General features: G+C 41.3%; 1 protein-coding gene and 1 non-coding gene across 4 annotated transcripts in view; one reads left to right on the top strand and one right to left on the bottom strand.

Moving 5' to 3' along the window:
- The window catches only part of NUP133 (nucleoporin 133), a 50,908-nt gene extending 29,092 nt beyond the window's left edge, over positions 1 to 21,816 (top strand). For 2 of the 3 annotated variants that reach the window (XM_019754781.2, XM_019754780.2), the window contains exons 15-26: positions 177 to 401; positions 3,862 to 3,984; positions 5,137 to 5,236; positions 5,764 to 6,015; positions 6,442 to 6,575; positions 8,409 to 8,567; positions 9,185 to 9,320; positions 13,318 to 13,436; positions 14,861 to 14,941; positions 15,384 to 15,448; positions 16,683 to 16,771; positions 20,739 to 20,947. In XM_019754781.2, the coding sequence (XP_019610340.2) occupies positions 177 to 401; positions 3,862 to 3,984; positions 5,137 to 5,236; positions 5,764 to 6,015; positions 6,442 to 6,575; positions 8,409 to 8,567; positions 9,185 to 9,320; positions 13,318 to 13,436; positions 14,861 to 14,941; positions 15,384 to 15,448; positions 16,683 to 16,771; positions 20,739 to 20,875 (1,620 nt within the window). In that variant the 3' untranslated portion in view covers positions 20,876 to 20,947. Of the gene's footprint in view, positions 1 to 176; positions 402 to 3,861; positions 3,985 to 5,136; positions 5,237 to 5,763; positions 6,016 to 6,441; positions 6,576 to 8,408; positions 8,568 to 9,184; positions 9,321 to 13,317; positions 13,437 to 14,860; positions 14,942 to 15,383; positions 15,449 to 16,682; positions 16,772 to 20,738; positions 20,948 to 21,726 lie in introns of those variants that run through there. The other variant, XM_074316422.1, reaches the window with a different exon arrangement.
- On the bottom strand, positions 20,061 to 20,167 carry LOC141567995 (U6 spliceosomal RNA). Its single transcript, XR_012491014.1, has one exon. It is a non-coding gene; the product is annotated as a U6 spliceosomal RNA (small nuclear RNA).
- Positions 21,817 to 24,841: the final 3,025 nt, after the last annotated feature.

Genomic DNA, 24,841 nt, shown 5'->3' with positions numbered 1-24,841 from the left:
AGAAGGAGAGATACCTGGAGGTACTTTCTGGGAAGAGCAGGGCAGTGCTCTGTACCCAGCATGCTTCTGGTGGAAACATGGCTGCAGTATTTTGTGTTACTCTGAATACTCATCCGACTGCACTATTTGTGTTACCGTAAATGCTTTCCAAGAACATGTATGTTTTGTCTCCACAGGTTGGCTTATTCGAGCGTCTGGGCACCTTCCCAGTCAGAGGGGCGCCCATGGCAACCCGACTGTTGCTCTGTGAGCACGCAGAGAAGTTGGCGGCGGCTGTCGTTCTCAAGAACCACCACTCGCGGCTGCCTGACGTCATGAACACGGCCATCCTGACCGCTTTAAACAGGAGGGCCTGTGAAATCCCACCCAGCCTGACCCCTGCGGACGTCTTCTTCAGAGAGGTAAGGCGAGTGTCTTTGTCTCCTGATGCGGCTTCTTGGAGAGCCCTGCAGTTTGTTTAGGTAGAGACCACGCCCCCAGCAGGGCAAGGACTGACAAAAGAGCTGGGTGGAATTTTAAATTGGACTCCATGTTTTCTGGGTAAACTGCCCCTCAGAAAGTATCACTCACGTGCCGCCTCCCTTATAAGTGAGAGCTTGCAAAGCTGACCGAGAAGGCCTCCCTGTTGGGTGCTGGCTGGTTTCCCTTAGTCTCCAAATCCACTTGACTCTGCTCCAGGAGGGCACCTTTGCTAGTGGGCTCCTTGCCTCTGGCTTCCCATTGGGTTTGCTGAAGGGAAGGCACTGTCGGGTGGGTGGCCGTCCCCCAGCTTCCTTCCTGCCTGCTGCCACCACAGTTTGCTGTGCCCTCTCGGTCCCAAGGCTCCTGTCTGGTCTGTCTGCGTGCCCCTCCGGCCTGGGCTTCATCGTGGCCCCTGCTACCAGCCCTGCGTGCTGCACCACCTGTGTGGTCCCCTTACTCCTGCCTACGCATGCCTGTCTTAACAGTCCCTTCATTGAACTCCCCTCAGCTACCTGCCAGGATCCTGCTGTACACCTCACTTTGAAAACCAGACTTATTCTCAGAGGAAAGGAAAACCTGTAAACTTTGGGGAGAAAAGATTAAGATGCCGACGCATCGGTGACAGCCGGGCGTTGCCATTGCAGCAGAAACACAGCCCTACCTTCAGGTGCTGCCCCCTGACCTAGGAAGGAGGCAGGGGCTTGACTCGCTCACAAAAGGATGCTGACGTGAAGACTCAGAGAGGCCCTGGTCCTGAGCCAGCCATGCCAGGTGGTGGTCCTGCCATCCTGAACTAGGACTGTCCCTTCTCACTTTGTGGCATTATCTGAGTTTAGAAACAGTGTCAGCTCTTCCCCCTGCTATGTGAAATTTGGAATCATTTTCTGCATTTGAGGAACTTTGAACTGTATTTGGCGCCTCTACTTTTACTTCCTTCTTCCTACAGTCTAGCTGTAATCTAGCACCTAACAGGTTGTGCCAAGGAGTCTCTTTTTTCCTTAATATTTGATGTACTGTAACCTAAAAATAATTTAAGAACTGAACCATGTTTAGGTTTTCTGTTGATTTCCATAAGCGCAGTTTGATGACTGCCTTGTTTTCCTACCTTGCGGTTGGTTGTTTTCCTAGGGAATGTAAGGCAAAGCATTTTTTTGTTTTGTTTTGTAATCTAGGAAATATGCCCCAACTCTGAATAAAGGAAAGAAAACTAATTCACCTTAAATTTTATGATCTAACCAACCAAACTGTCTTAATTTTTGTGTTCTTTTTTTGGTCTTTATTCATATATATTTTACATGGTGAAACAAAGATTTTTTTTTTTTTTTTTTTAATTGTTAATGACAAATTATTTGAAAGAATTGAGCAAGAGCCTGGTTCCTTTTTCTGCATTCGGATCGAAGTGCAAAGCATACTAGTTGATTCAATATATGTACATTTTCACATGAACTGAAGAAAAAGGAAAAGCCAAGAAATTATCAGTTGGATACTTAATTCCTAAGTAGTATGTTAGGAATATGATAGAACAAAACTGAAAATGTGATTGGTTCCAAAGGAATGTTCCATATGGAAATGGAATGTTGAAGACTTTGTATCACCATTGATCTTACTTTCTCGTGATGTTTACTGGTCCCTGGTCCTTTTGGGTGTAGTTCTAAAGGTCCTCCCATAACTGTAATAAAGAGAGCTGGAAAGAGGGTGTGCATGAACAGAATGAAAATGCATATGTAAATAATTGCCTTTCTCTTTACCTGTCTATTCACTTGGGAGTGGCAATTACATTACCAACATTTTAAGAGAAGAGCAGGTAACCCAGGTCAGTCTGATTGGTGGGGTGTTAGGGGCGATGTGATCTGGCAGCCCTGATACCTGTAGGAAGTGAATAATACAGAATCTGCTCAAAGGTGCACTTCCCGCCTTCTGTGCAGTCTGGGACACCCCAGGGCTCTATAGAATAGAGGTAACTAACTGCTTAAGGAACAGTCCGCGTTGTTGGCACAGCATATGAGCAGTATTTGAAGCTGCTGAATATGCCACTCACATGATCAGAGTGGTTAGCAAGTGTTGGGGCATTTTATCTGCTTTTATGTTAGTTTCTGCCTTTTATAGCATATATGTTTCATTATCCTCACATTAGCAATACAGGAAATTCTTGCATTTGATCTTGCAAATTACACGTGCCAAGGGCTTCTTGCTAGAACTGTTAGGGTGCCTCGGACTGACAGCAGGAATATAAAGGAGAACAAGGTTTGTAAGACAGCATGTTTTGTGTGGGCCGCATTCTGTGTGTGCATCTTGTTGCTTCATCTGGTTTATAAGCGCCTTACAGGCAGTGGGTGTGATTTCTGTATTTCTTAGCCCATGAGTGTCCCGTGCTTTGTAAACTCTAAACACTAGGTAAATGCCACCTAGTAAGTAAAGGGGAAAAGCTTAACCATGACCTGAACCTGCAAACCAGTGTTTCAGTGCTTACAAACATTTTGTACCCGGACCTTCATGTGTTAAGGACAAAAAAAAAGAGCAGTTTGAAGTTACATATTTAGTTATTTTCTGTAGAGCTATTACTATTCTACAGACACTTCTATTATATCTAAAGAAGAGGTATTCCTCAAAGAAAGAAATCAGCAAGTTCATTAGTTTGGGTCATTATTTAATCTATTAGTTTAATTCATTAGTTTGGGGTCTTACATTGTAATGTGACATCATCTGTAACCTAGTTCTATTTAAAAGTGGCATTGAGCACTAATGGCTATAAGAAATAAATATGTCAGTTATGGTCGCTCCTTGGTGTCTGTAGGGGATGGTTCCAGGAACCCCCCCACCCCCAGTACCAAAATTCACAGATGCTCAAGTCCCTTATATAAAATAGTGTAGTGTTCGCTTCTAACCTGTGCTTCTCCTCCTGTGTACTTTAAATCATCTCTAGATGACTTGTAATAGTAATGTAATTATTTATAATACCTAATGCTCTGTAAATGGTCGTCACACTGTATTGTTTAGGAAGTAATGACGAGAAAGAAGTCTGTACATGTTCAGACCTAACTACACAGTGCACGTCCGTGACAAGGTGACATTTTTTTCTGAATATTTTGTATCTGCAGTTGGTTGAACTCATGGATGCTGAACCGCAGATAGGGAGGGCCAGCCGTACTTGGTATTTAAATGAAAAATCTACTTGCTAACAATCCAGATTTGCTAATTGATAAGACTTAGTTATTCAAAAGTGAGGCGATTCTCCCTTTTCTTGGTTTTTACGTTTATTTCCACTATGAACTGCTTTCTTCTGACGAATGAGCTGAGGGTCTGACTCCTGAGGACGGCCATTGAGTAGAATCGGAGCTGTACGTGCTCCCGTCACCATCGCTTCCGTGACGAGGAGCTGACATGTGTGTGCTCCCTCAGGTGTCCCAGGTGGACAGCGTGTGTGAGTGTTTGCTGGAGCACGAGGAGCAGGTCCTGCAGGACACGGCGGTGGAGGCGGCACAGTGGGCCGACATCGTGGTCAACGTCAGCAACATCCTCAAGGTACCACCGCGCGGCACCACTGCCGCACATCACAGCCCGGGGTGTGGGCAGGAGAGTGAGTGCTCTCTGTTCCTGCTCAGTCTCAGCAGTAATTCATAAGACTTCAGCTGTTTGTTAGTTCCAAACAGAATAATTCAGTCATTTTACCAATCGGTTAAAAACCGTTTTGAATGTTTGCCTTGTGCATGTTACAGGTTTCTGTAATCCTGAGTGCTATTTGGTAGAATGAACCTTTTATTGAGAGAAGGATATGTACGTATATATATTTATATATATATGTATGTATATGTATGTGTGTGTGTCTGTGTGTGTATTAACACATCGTAACTGTCTAAATAAGTCTCTTTTTTAATTACTCAAAAGCTCACTACTTAACAAGGTTGGACAATTAAGTTCGTGAACTTGTTGCAATGATGTTGCTCACCTCTTTTGATACCAGAGGGATTATTCATTATGAATTTGTACCAACTGGACACACAGTGAACGACATTTACTATTTGGAAGTGCTGAAAAGGCTGCATGAAAAAGTTAGACGACCTGAGCTTTTCGCCAACAATTCATGCCTCTTGCATCACGACAGTGCACCAGCTCACACCACACTGTCTATGAGGGAGTTTTTAGCCAGTAAGCAAATAACTCTATTCAAACACCTTCCCTACTCACCTGATCTGGCCCCCAATGACTTCTTTCTTTACCCGAAGATAAAGGAAATATTGAAAAGAAGACATTCATGACATCAAGGGTAATACGATGACAGCTCTGATGGACATTCCAGAAAAAGAGTTCCAGGATTGCTTTGAAGGGTGGACTAGGCGCTGGCATTGGTGCACAGCTTCCCAAGGGGAGTACTTCAGTGGTGACTGTAGTGATATTCAGCAATGAGGTATGGAGCACTTTTTCCAAGGGTGAGTTCACGAACTTAATGGTCCAACCTCGTTTTACTGATTAAAATGTTCCATTAATTTTAGCTAATGTACTTTATAATAATGATTTTCCTACTTTGGTTACTTTAGTTTTCCAAAATTGAAGTTAAAGTATGGAGTTAAATTTCAAATACAGAAAGCAAAAAGTAATCCTACAAACCTGATTATCTTCAAAAACACTGGAATTTGTCACTTTCTGCATACGGTAACGCATTTGCTTTTTCTCTAGGACATGCTGCAAGCTGCTTCTCATTATCGACAAAACAGAAACTCCTTATATAGAAAAGAAGAAATGCTGGGAAACGACCCTGAATATATTCCATGGACAGGTGAGATTGCAAGCACTGAGCCCAAAATACCAATTTACTAGCAGTTCTTCAAAATACATTTCTAATACATTTTTGGAAGCTGTATTATTCCCCTAGCGCAGGTCTGTAAGTAAAATGAAAAATAACGTAAGTGCCATCTGCAAACTGAGCAGTTCTTGTGCAAATCACTTTATTCCTCTGAATACCTTATAGGTCTCCGATTTATTCCTTTAAGCAGCACTTACAGTGCACCCACTAGGTCTCAGTACAGACTGTTATTCATAGAAGCAGGTCCTGGCCCTGGAGGGACTGGCTGTATCTTATGCTGACGTAATACAAGAAAGTCAGTGAGTGGAGTAGCATGAAAGGGACGTAGAAGGAAAAGGGTCGTGTTGACCTGGAGAAGACAGAGCGCTATCAGCTGAACCCCTATTCGATTTATTTTTCTAGCAGTGGTGAAGTGATCTAATTTTTAGGCAGTTGGTCTTTTCTGGAACCATTCTATTAATAGAACTCTTACTTACATGTTATTTTGTATGATTTCACAGCAACGAGTGGGCCTGCTGGCATCAGAACAGCAATACTACGCCAGCATGAAGTTGTCCTGAAAGTGGTTTACCCTCAGGCTGACAGCAGCCTCCGCAACATTCTGACAGAGCAGCTCGTAGCTCTGATGGATTGCTTCCTGGATGGTTATGTGTCGCAGCTTAAGTCTCTAGACAAGTCCAGTGATCAGGAACGATACAACAGTCTGGAGCTAGAGTACCAGCAGAAGAGAACGGATCTCCTATCTCCGCTTCGTGAGTACATGGCTTTCCGCAAGGGCTGTGGGTCTTGGAGTTTGTGGAGTGGATGTAGGAGTCGCAGCAGTCATGCGGTCTAATGTCGTTCGCCCAGGGCCAAGGACGTAAAGCAGCTGAGTACAGCCGGCTGTGCTCGTGTACTCAGCCTGTTCTCATTAGAACCAGGAGTAGCTTGTTCTTCTTGTACCTGAAGGGAATAGCATCGCAGGTAGGCAGCAATGAAACAAGAGCCCAAGTTTGCATCTTTAATGATTTTATATGGATTGTGAAACCAAATGCCAGTAACTGGAAAGGTTTCTATTCCATTAATTAATTTTAGTATATAATAGGAATAAGGGCAAAATTGCAAGTAACATTTTTAATTACACTTTAAGTTTTCTCTAACAGGATTTTTTTTTTTCCCATCTGTTCTCATTTCCACAGTCACACTAGGCCAGTACCCGTGGGCTGCTTCATTAGCAGAAAAATACTGTGACTTTGATATCCTGGTCCAGATGTGCGAGCAGACTGACAACCAGACCAGACTCCAGCGCTACATGACCCAGTTTGCTGATCAGGTAACGACGCTGGGGACATAGGTGGCAGGTCCTGTAGTAAGCTTTACCATTTCAGAGCTTATTGGGATTTTCGGATGATACAATCTTTTTGTAGTTCATGTAGATACTTATTGATACCTTATGGTTCTTTGTAAATGGTGGGCAATTCTTTATATATAAATATTACTGAAAGATTCTTTGACCTTTGGAAAATATGTTGAAACTTTCATTTCTATTCTTACATTTTCATTTATAATTAAAAGTACTTAGGTATATGAATATTGGTAGTTTTAGAATTTAGAATACAAAATCATGGGACCTAGGATACTACTTTTAAAGAGCTCAGGTTTCCATGCACCTAATATTTTTGTTTTCCTCATTTGAAATCATGATTCCTATTTTTTTAAAAAGTTCCCATTGGAACTCTAGGTTTATTCAGTTGATTTTTATGTAAAAACTGACTTTTTTCTTACTATAAAAGTGATATTATATAAAATTCAGAAAACCCCTATAAACAAAAAAGATTAAAAAAATCACTTATAATTCTATCACACAGAGAGAACCCTTTTTTTAAACATGTGGTTTATATTCTTCTAATTTTTTTACTCTATATTATTGTAGACAAACAACTTTCGTCAACTGCTTATTTCAGTTAATACATAACAAACATTTATCCATCACATTAAATATTCCCCAACAATGTTTTTAATGGTCTTATAATTTCATGGACTTGGATATAAATTACTGTATTTGATCAGTCCCTGATTTTTGAATGTGGCTCACCTAAATATTTAATACTTTTGTGCTCATCATTTTTATTCTTCTTGTGGATTCTAGTTGCTCATTGACATTTTCCATCCTTTTTTGCATTTTTTCTTTTATTTTCCTTAACATGCTTAGTAGTTATTTTAAAGTCCTATTATAGTACAAAATCTGGTCATTCTTAGGTCTGCTTCTATTGCCTGCTATTAGTCGTATTTTTCTGCTTATGTCCTGTGATTTTTTTTACTGTATTTTGGACATTGTGTATAAAAGAACCATAGAGCTGGAAATCAGTGCTGTTTCCCCTGGGAGGCAGATCACTGAGTTCATCAAAAGTAGAGGTAAGCCAGGGCTTAGTTGAAGCTTTTTTTGTTACATTCATTTCCATTCTGGTTTCAGAAGTCTTGTGGGTCTGGTGTGATCCTTGTAGAATTCCCCCTCTAGGGCGAGTATCTCTTAGGTACTGTGAGGCTGTAGGACATTTCTGTCTTCCTTTCCAGCCCAGCGTCCCATAGCACCCCAGCATTCAGCAGACATGCTGCAGGGGAAACTGGCTGGGCGTACGGGCCTCTGCGGACTTGGACTCATCATGCAGCCCACATGGCCGTTTCATACAGACTCTACCCCTGAGACTCATTCCTTCTGGGATGGTGGCATCTCGGTGCTGTGCAGCAGGACTTTCTGGGCTAATGGAGATCTGCTCATACGTGCTGTCCAAAGTGGGCGTCTAGCCACATATGGCAGTGGAGCACTTGGGATGTGACTAGTGTGACCGAGGTGTTCAGCCTTTAAAGTTCAGTCAGGATAAGCAGCTGCATGTGGTGGGGCTTCCGTGCTGACAGCACATCTACAGCCTGCGTGATCCTAAGCAAGACCGCACCCCCACCCTGAATCTGAGTGTCCTCGTCTGTCAGATGCGGTGATTGGATTAGGTGGTTTCTGAGGACCCTACAATATATAGGAAGTTGGTGTTTAAAAACAAGATTTCTGTTTTGGAGTATAAGACCTTTGGAAGACATTTGTTATTATCAGAAATGTATTTTTTAAAATTATTACTAAATATTATTGGACTCTTGGCTCTGTTATTTATAGAATTTTTCAGACTTTCTCTTCCGTTGGTATCTGGAGAAAGGAAAGAGAGGCAAATTACTATCCCAGCCCATTTCTCAGCATGGAGAGCTCGCAAATTTTTTGCAAGCTCATGAGCACCTCAGCTGGTTACATGAAATTAACAGCCAAGAACTAGAAAAGGTAAGGATTCAGTTATATGGAGCACATTTAAGCAGTTTTTTATTTAGTTTTAATTAGTTTAGTTTTTAGTAATTAAAATACTACTGATAGATTATAGATTATTTTCAATGTGTATCTCCTGTTCTCTCATAATTTGAGTATTCTTTTTGATTTATGATATTGTTGCCATTACTGCTAATATCTCAATTAAAAAATGTAGTCCATTTTGAGTTAGCTACTATTATAGTAAAATGCACATAAATTTTATAAATATGTAAATAACAGTTGACCTATTTTTGTAATGAGTATTTTCTTATAATAAATATGTTCAAATTATGACTAAAAATGGTATACAAACTAATTTTAACGTTCTTGACAGGATGCTGAAGTGAATATATAATTGTTGTAGAGCAAATGTTTCATATATGTCTCTTTTTCCCATAATTAGTGTGGGTGGTTGATATTTTATTGTGTAATTACTTTTTAATATATGGTACTCATGAGTTTTTAGGTTTGCTCATATTGACCTTTCATTGCTGTAGCTTGGCGTGGGAAAGTTTGGGTTGTATTTAACCTTTATTTCAACTTGAATTAGTAACCAGGATCTTACCAAAGCATTCATATTTTGTTTCCCGTAGGCTCATGCAACACTTCTGGGTTTGGCAAATATGGAAACTCGTTACTTTGCAAAGAAAAAAACCCTTCTTGGCTTGAGTAAATTGGCTGCATTAGCTTCAGACTTTTCAGAGGATATACTGCAAGAAAAAATCGAAGGTAAAAGAAAGAATTTGAACAAGACATACAAGTCAGTCAGGCTATCAAGGAATTCTCATGTGTTCCTACTATCATTTAATGGGATCCACTAGAAATAGGACCCATCTTTCCTTTAAGAGGAATGCTTTCTAATCATTGTCCTTAAATAATAATTACTCAGTTACGTACTTGGAATTCTCTTTCTAGAGAAAAGTAATTTGTATTTTAAATAAGAATTCCTAAAGAACAAATCCCAAGGAGTCTTCTGATTCTCTCCCCGCTCCCCCTTAGTGACTCATATTCTACAAAGAAATCTGACCTTTGCTCCGGGGTCTGTAGTAGGCAGTGGCCCTTCTGAAGCTATTGGTTTCAGAATTCAAAACATTTGGTGTCATAATTGTGAAACTATTTTGTGCATATTGTACCCTGAGAAAAGGATCGAATATATTGTTATTTTTGCAAACCAGGAGAGATATATATATAGAAGGAAGAACCCTGCATTATTGTATTTGAATTTCAGGTACAAGATGGAATCATGATTGTTTAAAAAATGCTTGGCTTCATCCACTGCAAAAGCCTAACAGGAGCAACACCCAGGAGCATGAGTGTACCTAGTGCCATAGTTTGGTTTCTAACACTACCGTTTCTCAGTAAAAGGAAATGAAAGTTATTGAAGAAATGATCCTGGGGAGTCTTGTTAGGCCAGAAAGCAAGGGTTATGAAGAGATGTCAACATGACAGCTCCCACTGGCCTGGCCAAGTTTGGGGATAATTTGAACACCAAAAAGAATGATTTAAAGGATTGTATTTCAGTTTAAAAAAGAAAAATCCATAAATCCACAGTGATATCCCAAAGGGGAGAGGTCAGTGAAATGCTCCTTTACCATAAAGTAATGCCAAAAACCAATTAATGTGGAAAGAATGACTTACTTGGGAAGTCACTATTTTGCAACCATGGTTAATAATTGGTCATCAAAGGACACTAAAATCGTTGAGTTTAGGGGTTAGTTCAGCATCTCGTTGCAGAGATCTAACAGATCTCATCACCAACAGTGAGACAAACTCAAAAAAGCTCTACACACTTCCTGGAGGGATGTAATGTGGCAGCATATGACACCACCTGTCTTGTATTCTTGCCAGAAATGTTCAGCCTGAATCTCGAGCAAGTTAGATCTGTCCATGTGGGAGGCATTTTACAGTACAGTCAGCCGGAGACTTCAAAATTCAGCAACATTAATGGCAGCAAGAGACAGGGGCCCTTTTAGATTAAAGGAGCCCAGCGCAGTGTGAAATTCTCGATTGGCTCCTGAATCATCTCCCAAATAACCAGAATGACTATGACAAACATTTTGGGGACGACTGGGGAACTTTGAACATACTTACTATTAGATGATGTTACGATATTGGTGTTAAGTTCTTTAGGCCCAATAAGGATACTGTGGTTGACTGTCCTTGTTCTTAGGAGACACATGTGAAGTATTGAGAAATGAAATGTCATGATGTCTACAACTTTCATATGATTTAGTGGGAAGAGTGGGTGAGTGGATGGATTGGTGGTAGATAGATAGATAGATAGATAGATAGATAGATAGATAGATAGATAGATAGATAGACAGACACATACATACATACATACATACATACATATGTACATACATACACAGACAGAGCAAGGTTGGAAAAATGTTAACTGCAGGTTTCTCTAGGTATACAGTGCACATTGTATTCTTTAAATTTTTTCTGTAGGTTTGGAATTTTTCAAAATAAAAATTGGAGGGGGAATCTCCAATGTGGTTGGGTGAAGTATATGCAAATATGGGTATTTGGTTGTAAGGCTTAGCAACAGAGTCTAGCCTCTGATGTCTGAATTCAGATTATACTGCTGTCATTTATTTCCTCTGAGTTGTGGATGTAGTGGAAAGAATCTGGAAAGAAATTGGATGGATCTGGTTTCAAATATTTTCTCCACCTCAGTAGTTGCTTTGTGACCTTGGGTAGCTGATTTACTCTCCTAAGCCTCAGTTTCCTCACCTATAAAAATGGGTGGTTGTGGGGGCGTCCGGTTAGCTCAGTTGGTTCAACCACAGTGCTCTTAACAACAAGGTTGCCAGTTCGATCCCCACATCGGCCACTGTGAGCTGTGCCCTCCACAGCTAGATTGAAACAAATACTTGCCTTGAAGCTGATAGGTCCTGGAAAAACACACTTAAAGTAAAGTTTAAAAAAAAAAAAATGAGTGGTTGTGAGGATCAGAGACACTGTGTTCCTTGAAAAATAATGTCTCAATAAACCATAGGATTAGCATTTAACTTTTATTATTAAAATTGTTTTTCACTTTTCGAGAGAATCTTTCTTCAGTCTTTTATTTAAGTACAGTAGTGCCCGTTCTAGAGATTTTTGTGTGTGTGCTGCACGGCTGGCTGATAGTCTGAAAGGGGAAGCCACATTTTAGCCCGGCCACCAGAAATAGATCATGTTAATCAAAATATTTTAACACAAGGTGTTATCATTTCTTGTGTGGTCACCCCCTCCCCCCCGCTCCAGGTATCATTGGAATTCTGGGCATCATTTTGCATTTGATCAGTTCCTAGCTTTTGTTGTCTTAACACAAGGGGAGTATTTTTAGGTCTCAGTAATTTCCTACAGATTATTATCACAATGTGTCTAATCATAGGGAGTTTTTAAAAATAACTTTCTTTCTAGCTATATCAATAATTCTGTGTGGAAATTTGTAAATCACAGAAAAAAAAACGCCACAAAGATAACTTGTCTATAAGCCCACTGCCTTGAGATATCCACTGTTACTGTTGTGTGTATCTGCCTAGTCTGTTTTCCTAGGTATGGAAATTGCACAGAAACGTTTTGTTTACCTGTTTGCAAACTTCGGATTGTTTGGGATGATGCCAGTGTCTGAATGAACATGTCTGTGCTTTGGCCACTCCATTTTGCTGCGATCGCTGTGTTTGAGGCTGCACAGCTGTTCTCAACCCTTTCTCCCTACAAGCTGGCACATTCTCCTGGGCCAAGTGAGGTTATGGGCTGCAGCCTGGGTAGTTCATGGCAAGGGCAGGCCCCTGTCTCCTCATCCTGCAGAAGTCAACCTGGGCTCGGTAAGAAGTTGGGCTCATAATCGTCCAGGTTTTGTTTTTCCTGGAATATATTCATGTTGGTTTTTAAGATCATTTCCTTTAGTGAATGAAACTACACTAGAACGTCTGGTGGGAAGAAGGACTTCACTGAATTACCATAAAATGGGCCTGAGACCCCAGATTTGGGGGGCTGTGCTTCACAAAATAGCCTTCTGCTCTGCCGCTTCAGGCAGTAGGGTGTATTTCCTTACCTCTTCTCTCCCCTCGGAACCACTTCTGGTTGCTGTGATAATTCATACAACTTGGGTCAAACCATGAATATGTTCTAACATAATCAAGAATCAAGAATAAGCAGAATTATTTTTTTATTAGTTTCAGGTATATAAAACAGTGTAATAGTTAGACATTTACACCCCTCACAAAGTGATAACCCCTCTCCCTCAATCTACTACCCCTCTGACATCATATATAGCTGTTACAATTCCATTGACTCTATTCCCTATGCTGTGCTCCACATCCTGTGACTATATATATTAAATAATAGCTGACATTCAATATTATTCAGCTTCAGGTGTACACTGCAGTGGTCAGGCATCTACACCATCTATGCAGTGGCCTCCCTAAAAAGACAAGTGTCCATCTGATCCCCTACAAAATCTTTACAACATTATTGATTATATTCCCCAAACTGCCATTCATATCCCCGTGGCAATATTGTGGCTACCAATTTGTGCTTCCTAATCTTCTCACCTCCCTCACCCCCACCCTTAAAAAAAAAAAAAGTAAGCAGAATTAATAACACTCTTTAAGATTACTGAATTGTGATGAGATTCCCTTCAGAGATACTCCTTTTTTTTTTTTAATTCAGATTTGTTTTATGACAGCAGGAGTGAAGGTTAACTCCCCCCGCCCCCGATTTTGAATTCTAGAAATGGCCGAGCAAGAACGCTTCCTCCTGCACCAGGAGACGCTGCCTGAGGCACTGCTAGAGGAGAAGCAGCTAAGCCTGAGCGCAATGCCGGTCCTGACTGCGCCTCAGCTCATCAGCGTAAGTGCGTCCCAACTCTTGCACCCTTCCTTAGCCGCACGACAACCTCAGTGTTTCTGGGCCATGTAGTGCAGCTCCTACTTCCCGGTAACTCCCCCGGAATGAGTGTTTGGAAGCTGCTTGGGAGCTGGACGCCAGTTACCAGAAGCCCCGCCTCCCCAGGCCTCCACCTGTTCCTAAAGATGCTTATATGCACCATGAAATGCATTTCAGGCTCTTTAAGAAAAATGACTTAAGGACCTGGATCTAATAGCCTGTAAGTGCCAACCTTACCCTTCTCCTCTGCCACGTAACCCACTCCTGAGGGCACCACTGGGCTGTGGGCTGCAGCCGGACGAGACAGCTCTGCTTGTGTGTGTACTTGTGGCTGCAACCCTACTCTCCTTTCCAGAAAACATTTCAAATGCAAGAGTTCTGCCATCGCATCACCTTGGGTTTGCTCTAATTGTGCTAAAAAGAGTGGGAATGATTCCAAACCCCCAGTATTTTAGCTGTTATCAGTAGCAGATTCCCATAATTGAGCTCACAACAGCCTCTCCTGATATAGCACATGCATTTTAAAATCAAAGATGCCATTTGGAAGACTCACCGTTATTTTATGTGTCAGAAAGAAGGAGAAAGTAGTGCCAAGTTTATTCTGATACATCACCAATTTTACCCCATTCCAAGTTCAGAGATGTGAGCATTGTGGAGAAAAAGGATGCTCAGAAGCAATGAAATAAAGTGTTGTAAGTGTTGTAAGACAACGAAAACAAGTAGATAGCTTTTTTCTGAAATGGTTTGAGTATTATCTTTGCTGTTAAAGGATTATATACAGTCTTTTAAAATGAAATGTGTTATAAATAGTCACGAAAAGATGATAGGAAAAATTCAAATTGATATTTTTACTAAGCCAAGTATTTTTCTGATTACAAAATCACATGAAATTTGAAGCACACAGAAATGAGTATACAGTCAGCTATGATCTAACAACCAGGATAGCTATTGATGTGTGTTTTCTTACCTTTTAAGCAAACTGTAGACCAACTCATGCTTTATCATCTGTCTCAATTTTTGAAACTGTTTGAAAGGGCAGCATTTCAAAAGCATTCTAGCCAGCTTTAAAAATGCAAGAGCAGCAATTTATTGCAAAGAGTACCCTTATAAGAATACTGAAATGTGTATACTATCTTGAACATAAGAATATAAATTTGCTGTCATTTTAAAAGTATGTATACCAAGTTATTCAAATTAATTAGTGATTGGACATATGCATCTTTCAAAAGAGAGTTCATTGTAAGGTAGACGGCCGGTAATTTCCCTATGTGATACTGTTCTTTACTACAAAAGTACCTACAACTTACTTGAAAGACAATGACTTCTTTTCTCCATAAATTTCTCTGGTCTTGCTTCTGTCTGTACTTAAGTATCTTTACTTGCCATAGCTGTATATCTGTGAAGAAAACAGAAGAGCTAATGAATATGATTTCAAGAAGGCTTTGGACTTGCTGGAATACATTGATGAGGTAAGAAAACTCACTTGAGATGATCACAGCAAGTACCAGAGTCACGTAGTTTTCTGTAGACCCGAATACAGAAACAGTCACTCTGTTAGCCAGTCATGAATATGGTCATTAAAAAAGCCTGTCTGGTTCAGACACCCCTAACTCTTGGGTTACGTACAGCTCTTCAGAAAAGCTGTCAAGCGATTTCATTTCCAGATGTGTCAAGCGACACATTCCCAGATGTCTTTTCCATGCACATATAACAAGTGTTGGCTTTTACATTATCTCGTTTAAAATCTTAACTCTCCCAAGGTTCCTGACAAAATTGGATTATCAAAGAAGAACCAGAAACTAATTCATGGCTATTAATTGGCTTACTCTTCTGTGTAGTGTTAACGTTTTAAAGAAAGGGAAGTTTTATTAAAATCAGGACTTAATAAGGATTTTTTGTTTTGTTGTGAAGGAGGAAGCTGTAAATATCAATGATCTAAAACTGGAAATCCTTTGCAAAGCACTTCAGAGAGATAAGTAAGTTCCAAGAGCGGGAATCTAAGGTATGGTTTGGGGAAGATGTGCCTGAGAAATGCTGTCGGATACTCCAGGTGGCTTTGTAACCTCATAGTGTTGTGACACACTGATATGTTGTGACAGTTGTAGTGGTTTGTGTTACTAACCTTAAATTTTTCATTCAGTAATGAAGGAATAGCTTAAGTTTTAGGACCACTGGTATAATAAATCTCTATTTTTGATTTTAAAATTTAGACTGTCAGTTTTTACAGAAATACCTATGTTCCTATTTTCACAGAAGTCGGGCCAGTTCTGCCAAACAAGACTTGAGGCTACGTTGTGTTACGTCTGTTTTTCATAAACAGTCGTTACACTGTGAGGATCAGCCCGCTCTGGGTTATCGAGACCTCTTCTCCATGTTCCCCTCCTTCCTGCAGAGGAGGTTTTTTATCCACGGGAATGGTGTGTTAGGCGGTGGCAGAGAAAGACGAGAATAGTCAGTTCTCGGGGTGGATTGTTTCCAGGAAATGAATTTTAAAGAGAGCATGACTTGAGTGCTCCAAGCCTTCTCTGCTCAGTTATCCTTTTTCCTGTGGTGGTGAGCAGTGACAGTAGGACTATTTTTACTCAAGCATTTCTTCCTCTGCTCACTCCCAGATAGTTCAAATTGTTACATTTGCTCTCGGAGGGCACCCTCTCAGGCATCCGGCTCTGCCTACTTGATTCTCCTTCTTGATCATAAAAACGTGTGCTGTCGTCTGACTAGAGCTCCTGGCGTTTTGTTGATCGTGTGGGATATGCCCACTGGTTACTACAGAGCAGTGGTTCTGTGTGTTTGTGTTTCAGCAGTAGGTCATGGCAATTAGATGAAGAAAACTTACGTTGCACCAGATACTGGTTGCCATTTTACTTTCATGAAAACAGAATGCGCTCTGAAAAATCATGCTTTGGGGTCCTTGCTGGATTTATTACTTATAGATAGAATTTTGTTGGGAAATATACCTCCCTACTTGGTTTTGACATCAAATGCATGCTGGTTATATTTGGTGAAATGTAGCATCTAGTATCTAAGATAATGATTATAAGTACCGTCAATATTTAAAGCTACTTATTTAAATAACATGAAACAGAATCACGAAACTCAGATTGGTCATGCCTACCCCTATCAAAACAAAAACCAGAATAGGAAATAGACGTCATTTTTTTCAGTATGTCCATGATTTCACTTTCACATCAGAATGATTTTGTTTTCTAGTTGGTCCAGTTCAGACGGTAAAGATGATCCAATTGAAGTCTCTAAAGACAGTATATTTGTGAAAATCTTACAGAAACTTTTAAAAGATGGTAAGTGGTGTGTAAATATTGAAACTTACAACATCGCACCTCAGTTTTAGAAATCTTAGAATAATGGGTCGAATGCTGGGCAGATTAAGATTCAACAGTGTCATACTCAGAATTAGAGAGATTTGTTTAAAATAAAGGGAGGGCTTTTTCCCTCCCCTCCAGCTGGGGGGTTGTGAGGGGAGGGGGGACGGGGAATCTCCATCCACTTGGTCCTGGGGGCCTGCCCTGGGCAGAGCCTGACTCAGGCAGATGGGGTGGATCCACATGTTGGTCGTGACACTGAAAATATATGATAGAAGTAACCATTTCCTTTGATTTTTCAATGAACTTTTGTGAAGATGGAAAACTTGAAATGAGATGTAAACTTTTTGGGAATATTCCTACTAAACTGACCATACCACACGTAAGAAGAAATTACAGATTCTTTTTTACAAATCCATTGTGGACATTAACGTTCTAAAATCTCTTTAGGAACAAAATAAAAAGAGAAAAGAAGGGAGTGTTTTGCATTTGTTTTGTACCTAACACAGTGAGCAAAATTCCATTTACTGATCAAGACACAAATAGACAAAAAAGCTTTTACCGATAAAATGCTTATTCTCAAGGAAAGGTGAATTAGACAGTACTTCCCTCACCTCTTTTCATATTAAGAGCTTGACATATGGACAGTGTTAGACCAGAGGTGGGAGATTGTGCATGTTTTATACATGAAAACAAGTGTGACTCATATTTATCACAGAATTACTAGATATGTGATGCAAAATCCAGGCAGTGTGCAAAGCCGGCCAACCTAGTGTTTACCTAGCTTTTCAAATGTAGGGACACTCTCTTAATACCAATGAAAAAGCCATTGTAATTTCAGCAGTTCTTCTAGTGGAATTTTATTCATCATGCTGCCATTTACACAATTTGAAACTTTTCTACCTATACATATAACTACAAGATACATTATTTAATCTACACAAAATGTGCCCAACCCAGTGCCTGATACATGGTAGCCACTCAATAAACACTTGGTCTTTGAATGTTCAGAATTATTTCACAGCTTCGTGGTCCCAGGCTCCTCTTGTAATAGATTCTGCTCTGCAGTCCTCCATTTTAGCGTCACGGCTTAACCAAGGGAAGTGAAGGGGCCCTCAGGGAAGCACCGTGGAACTCACACCCCAGCCAGTGTTCTGAGTTGAACACAAGCCAATTCTGCGTTTGTGTTCCAGAAACTCCCATTTGGATCCCATCTACTTTGACTTCTTCCATACTTTCCAGATTTTTAGTCTCCTGGAAATGCAGTTCTTTTGACTAGATTACTTTGAACATGCTCAGAATTGACCGGGACTTTCATTGATGAAAAATGATACTTGATCACCCCACATTGACAGCCGTTTCATTGTCAAAAAATAAGTGAAAATTAAATATAAAATAATGATAGGGATATAGCAAAAGAAAATACCTTTTGCTTGAAAATATGTGAAATTCAGAAAGAGCTAAGATACATCTATAAGAGTTTCTATTTTCTGTATTTGGAATTTGAAGAAATAACTAGATATGCTTGATTTCTCTGTGCTGTTGGAGATTCTCCATTTGAACTTAAGAGATGGTTAGAAAGCATTTGGACCCAGGTCTGATGCTTTCCATGAAGTTAGTTCTCGGAAAAGTGCTACAGAACTGAATTGTGGCTAATTATTTAGTGCTATTTAAAGGTGACTTTGCAGCTTTTGCTGTTCTTAGATTATAAATTATGGGTGGGAAGGAATCAGATACTTTTTTAAAAATATCTATAAGATACTTTCAAAAAAGAGTTATTATTACTTTACAAAAAAGAGTTATTGAATTTGGACAAAAGGACAAATACAAGTAGAAATCATTTTATAAATAAATAAGTATATATTCATCATAACAAGCCAGAACATTTATTTCTGGAACCTTCTTAATAACAAGACTTCCCTTTACAATAGTAAATGTTTTTTTGGGTTTCTTTTAGATTTTATTGGGGAAGGGGAACAGGACTTTATTGGGGAACGGTGTGTACTTCCAGGACTTTTTTCCAAGTCAAGTTGTCCTTTCAATCTTAGTTGTGGAGAGTGCAGTTCAGCTTCAAGTTGTTGTCCGTTCAGTCTTAGTTGTGGAGGGCGCAACTCAGCTCCAGGTCCAGTTGCTGTGGCTAGTTGCTAGTTGCAGGGGGCGCTGCCCACCATCCCTTGCGGGAGTCGAACCGGCAACCTTGTGGTTAAGAGGATGCGCTCCAACCAACTGAGCCATCTGGGAGCTCAGCGGCAGCTCAGCTCAAGGTGCCGTGTTCAATCTTAGTTGCAGGGGGTGCTGCCCACCATACCTTGCGGGACTCCAGGAATTGAACTGGCAACCTTGTGGTTAAGAGCCCACTGGCCCATGTGGGAATCAAACCGGCAGCCTTCGGAGTTGGCCCCAATAGTAAATTTTTTTTTTTTTTAATAAATGTTTTTAAAGGATAGTTTCTGAAGCTGGAGAGATAGGTACCCTCACATTCTATTTCATAGGCCTTGTCAGCTGACAGTTACTTCAGCCGATGGAATAAATCCAGCATGCAGATATATTAAAATTGTCCATAGGGAGCGTTTCGGTTTGTTTTCTCATGTTATTGATGTACATACTGAGTAAAATGGACATATCATTACCTGGAGCTTAAAATTCTTCTAATTAGTCACCAGCATTTAATAGTTGAGAAGAGTTCTTACAAAAGTATTATTTTCTGACATCTCTTAAAAATCAAAAGTTTGCCTACCTCAGACTGAAATCTTTACTAACAAACAGTTGGCGGAGCTGAGGGCTGCCCCCTTTGGATGGGTTATAGGTGTAAGTTCACCACGACCCCAGGCCCTGTCCTCATGCTACACCTGCCAGACCTGCACAGGCATTTGACCTTTGCTCTAAAGAAGAGAAAGGAACCATCAAACATTAGGTCCACACAGAAGGTCTGGACTGTACAAATAGAAGCCAAATAAGCTCTTAATTTCTTTTAGAGAATAGATCTTTTAGAAATTAATGTGATATTTTCACAAGTAATAACATAGAGAAAGTCTGTTGAAAGTGTGTTAATTGTCATAAATGATATATCATTTTGATTTAGCCTTGTAACATTTATTAATCCAGATTTTTATTGTATTACAGTTAAGTACAAAAAATGGTGTTAAGCATTTTGAGAGTGTTAAAAAAAATAACCCAGTATTTGATTTTGAGAACGTTATGGTAATGTAACAAATTATAAAATGTTACCTTATTAATTTAAAATTTTTCTTCCAGTTTTCTTTTGTTTTAAAATATGAAACGCTTCACGAATTTGCGTGTCATCCTTGTGCAGGGGCCATGCTAATCTTCTCTGTATCGTTCCAATTTTAGTATATGTGCTGCCGAAGCGAGCACTCCAGTTTTCTTTATCAAATGAGAATTGTGCACAGCCTTTTGTAACAGCCCGGCTCTCATTTGAAACAACCCATTTAATCAGTGCTCACTGGCTTCCTGGCACCGTAGAGAACTGATGAAATGATTCCCCCACATCCCTAATTGTAGATTTAAACTTCAATGAGTTTGGAGATATTGTAGCTAGTTTTCATGAAAGTATTTCTCCTAAATCATTTCCCAGGTAGGAGAATATATAATTGTTTGAAATACTTGTTTTCATTTAAAAATTTGCACGTTGGATGAATGACTTATGCAGTGGAGAAAAATGAAATATTTCAGGTCTTACCGGTATTAAAGACTTTAAATAGATTGGCTGTTTTCACCACTAGGGGGAAAAGCACTCAAGCAGCCTGTGCTAAGAATGTCCGAGTGTTAGACTGCGCGTGTGTAATACATGGAAGGAATGTAAAAGTGTTTCCCAATAGCAGAGTGACATTATGGTTTAAATAGCAGCACAGGTGTTCTTACCATCAATCATCCAAATGCATCTGATAGTTTCATGAACATAAAACCTGACTCTGTTTGTTTGTAGGCATTCAGCTCAGTGACTACCTGCCAGAGGTGAAAGCCCTTCTTCATGCAGATCAGCTGGGGAGCCTGACGTCCAATCCTTACTTTGAGTTTGTTTTGAAAGCAACTTATGAGTATTACGTCCAGAGACAAATGTAACTTTTTCTAGAACTCGTCATAGTTCCTGAAAATTTGTATAAGCGTGTCCTTATAAAAACTTTAGGCCTTAAACATCTAGAAGTCTGTACAGTTTTATAACGTGTTGCCGAGTTTTTATTCTTTATTTGGAAGCTGCTCTGGTTTATGGCAGTGGTCTGGGGTTTTAGTTACGTGGTATTTTCTGCTCCTTTTTTCCATGTGAAATTCATTAGTTGTCACCGTACTCAGCACCCTGTCACTCTCACTGTACCCAGGGTTCTGGAGTGCTTGTCCCAGTTCTGGCTCCTTGTGTGCACGTGTCACTTGTAGGCCTCAGTTTCTGCAACTACAATGACGGGATTGCCCTGGGTTGTCTCTGTAGTTGCCGTGACTGAATATCATACGCTGACGGGATCTGGAGCATTTGGGGTCTGTTTTGATGAGGGCTAGTGGGAGGTGTCTGCTGAGGTTTTGCTAAATTATGGGACTAAAGGACAAAACAGAGTGGGCCTAGATCATGTGAGCTTGGTGACTGATTCATTCACTGGGAAAATTTTAAACTTCTGCATAAACCATAGAGTAGTAATGAAAGTATTTTAGTAAATAAAACATTTATGTGGCTTTCTAGCCTACCCATAAGTTGCCATATAATAAGTTTGTAGTATTAACGTTAGTTACCATCATTAGTGTGGGGTTCAGTCAGCTTACTATACTTCCAGGATGATTTACACCGAACTCCAGCTTTGTGGAGAGCTAACATAAAGCATGTGTAATGCTAGAAAGCACTGCATGTTTTCTCACTATTGCAGCTGGTTTCACTAAAAAGTAGTGGTTCTCAGTGCTTCCTTGCCTTGACCAGCGTCGTTACCCAGTTTTATCCAGCTTTAAATAAAGACCGGAGTGTGGACAGAGAGCTGCTGGCACTGCCATCTTCGCCCAGTTGAGAGGGCACTCATCATCTTGCTCCAGCAGCTGAAGGTCAAAGTTAAATACTGCACCACGGGCCCAGACTCTGGTCTCAGATCCAGCCGGCGCCGTCTCCCTCTGCTCCTTCGAAGTGGCCTCTGTTCACAAGTCAGTGAGGACGCTGCTTCCACGAGTCACCAGGGAGGGGAACTGCCAGCCTGCTCCCTTCTGTTTGCAGCCTGCGTGTTGGCATAGCTTAGGAATATAGTGAGGACTTCTAAGGAGCCAGACAGCCGGGAAGAAGGAGGAAAAGCGAAATTAGGACCAAGATTTTAAATAATTTTCTCTCCAAAATTTTTAAAAATTTGCTTTACAATATAGCCTTTATCAGACAGTCATTGATTTCTAGATAAATGGAGTGTTGATCATGACAAGTTTTAAAGGTGAGCATTTCTAAGAAAGGGGCATTTCTGTCTTGCAAAGGTCTTTGTTTTCACTTGTCTGAATGTTGTTCAGAAAGACAGTTTGTGGCTCCGAGTCGAAGACTATGGCTGTGTCAGAGAGAGGAGCCGGCGGGTGTACCTATGTGTCAGAGAGGAATGGGCGGGTGTACCTGTGTGTCAGAGAGAGGAGCCAGCGGGTGTACCTGTGTGTCAGAGAGGAGCCGGCGGGTGTACCTGTGTGTCAGAGAGGAGCCGGCGGGTGTACCTGTGTGTCAGAGAGGAGCCGGTGGGTGTACCTGTGTGTCAGAGGAGTGGGCGGGTGTACCTGTGTGTCAGAGAGGAGCCGGCGGGTGTACCTGTGTGTCAGAGAGAGGAGCCGGTGGGTGTACCTGTGTGTCAGAGAGAGGAGCAGGTGGGTGTACCTGTGTGTCAGAGAGGAGCAGGCAGGTGTACCTGTGTGTCAGAGAGAGGAGTGGATGGGGTGTACCTGTCTGTCAGGTAGAGAGGAGTGGGCGAGTGTACCTGTGTGTCAGGTAGAGGAGTGGGTGGGGTATACCTGTGTGTCAGGTAGAGAGAGGAGCGGACGGGTGTACCTGTGTGTCAGGTAGTAGAGCGGGTGGGGTGTACCTGTGTGTCAGGTAGTGGAGCGGGCGGGTGTACCTGTGTGTCAGGTAGTGGAGCGGGCGGGTGTACCTGTGTGTCAGGTAGAGAGGAGTGGGTGGGATGTACCTGTGTGTCAGGTAGAGAAAGGAGCGGGTGGATGTACTTGTATCAAAGGGAGGAGTGAGCAGGTGTTCTTGTGTCAGGAGCAGGCGGGTGTACCTGTGTATCAGGTAGAGAGGAGCGGGCGGGTGTACTTGTATCAGAGGGAGGAGCGGGCGGGTATTCTTGTGTCAGAGAGGAGTGGGCGGGTGTACCGGTGTGTGACAGATGTTGAGACACACAGAACCAAGGTGAGAAGCCACTGGTACCTCTTTGTAGGGACTCTGTTTTTAAAGGAAGCTTTACAAACTGGATTGTGGTTCATTTTTCCTCGGGAGAGCATGCAGGGTGGGTGGAAGTTGGCGTGCCGCCAGGGCTTCCAAGCGCACATCCTGCCATCAGACCTGCTTCTGACTCTGTTCTAATCCAACACACTGCACGTTTTCAGGCTGACAGCTACAAATACACAAATATTTAAATCGTTTAGCCTCACCTGATCATTACTGGATATTTTATTGGGCATTTAGTAGCTTTACTATTCCGATGTAAATCTACTCACTAAATACCAAAGTACATTTTTAAAAAACAATCTGTGTAATTATAAAATTTAAAAATTCTACAGAAAATGTTAAACCTTAAAAAAAAAAAAAAAAAAGTATATGAAAGAAAAGAAAGCCATTTAATCCCCGCAGCCCGGAGTAGCTTCAGCTGCCATTTTGAAACAACGCAGAGTGGGAATGTGCATGCTCTTATATTTTGTGACCTCCTACTGATGTGACACTGAGCATATCTGTGTACCTTAATCCAGGATGATCAGTCCTCACTCACCGTTGACAGGTCCTTGGCACTACCGTGAAATAATGTGTAAGGAAACCAATTTTGACAGAGGCTAATTGATACTAGTAACAGTTCAGTTACTTTGGGATCTCGTCGACGTCATAAATGTCATTCGAGGACCTGCTGTGTTCCTGAGCCATTGTTATCATTCTTCCTTTTTAGATGTTGTTTTCCTGACGGCTCTGCCCCCCCCCCCCACCTCCTGTAAAAATTTAATACCACAGGTAGACTGTATCTTTGTATGGACCGTGGCCTTTGGAGGCCACAAATCATTGTGATATTTAAGATTTTTTTACCCCGAGACCCCCTTTGAGGATGCATGCTTTCAATATTCAAGGTACAATTTTTTAATGGCTGCGTGGCACTTGGCCATATGGCTGTACCATAATTTATTTAACAGCCCCGTCTCTCTATTAACAATCTTAAAACACTTGGGTTAATGGTTTTGGATTGGTTTGGGTTTGGGGTTTTTTCTTTTAATACTAGAATCAACCTTCGTGCGCTCCAAATACATTTAAAATGACATTAACTCTTCCGGTTTGTGATGTTGTGTGTTCGGTGAAGTTATAATGGTTTTTAATGTCCTTTACTAACCACTCCTACCACCTCACCACTCAGCAACTCCAAACACTTAGAAGAAAGACACTGCGCCATTCATGGAGAGTTTCTTCCACGCCAGGACTTACCTAGTTTTCACCTTCAAATCAATCTTAAGGAGTAGATGGCGTCCTCAGCTGAGAATGCTGTCTTCCTGCCCAAGGTCACAGCCAGTCCGAGGGGAGGTACACCAGACAGGCAAGCTTATCACAAGCTCGTCATATGGGTGTGAGAAGGTGGTGGGGACAGGGATGGTCAGGCCCCTAGCGGTGGCCCGGAGGCCCAGCGAGAAGCCCGCAGCAGGAGATCTCAGCCCTCTCCTGACTGCCTGGGGCCACCTGACCGAGGTGTGTGGCTCAGAACAAGGAGGACAGCTGTCCTGTGTGCACCTGGGCCTGGGTGCTGCCAGCCAGCGCCCTCACTGCCCTGTTTGAGAGGGTACTTACAGGTGAAGCCATGACTTTGTTGCAGGTGCCTTTGCCTTCCGTTGGAAAAGCTCCCT

The sequence above is a fragment of the Rhinolophus sinicus genome, linkage group LG12 (assembly GCF_036562045.2).
Source record: "Rhinolophus sinicus isolate RSC01 linkage group LG12, ASM3656204v1, whole genome shotgun sequence".
NCBI lineage: Eukaryota > Metazoa > Chordata > Mammalia > Chiroptera > Rhinolophidae > Rhinolophus > Rhinolophus sinicus.
The sequence above is the reverse complement of the archived record's forward strand: the minus strand, read 5'-3'. Positions and strand labels throughout refer to the sequence as shown.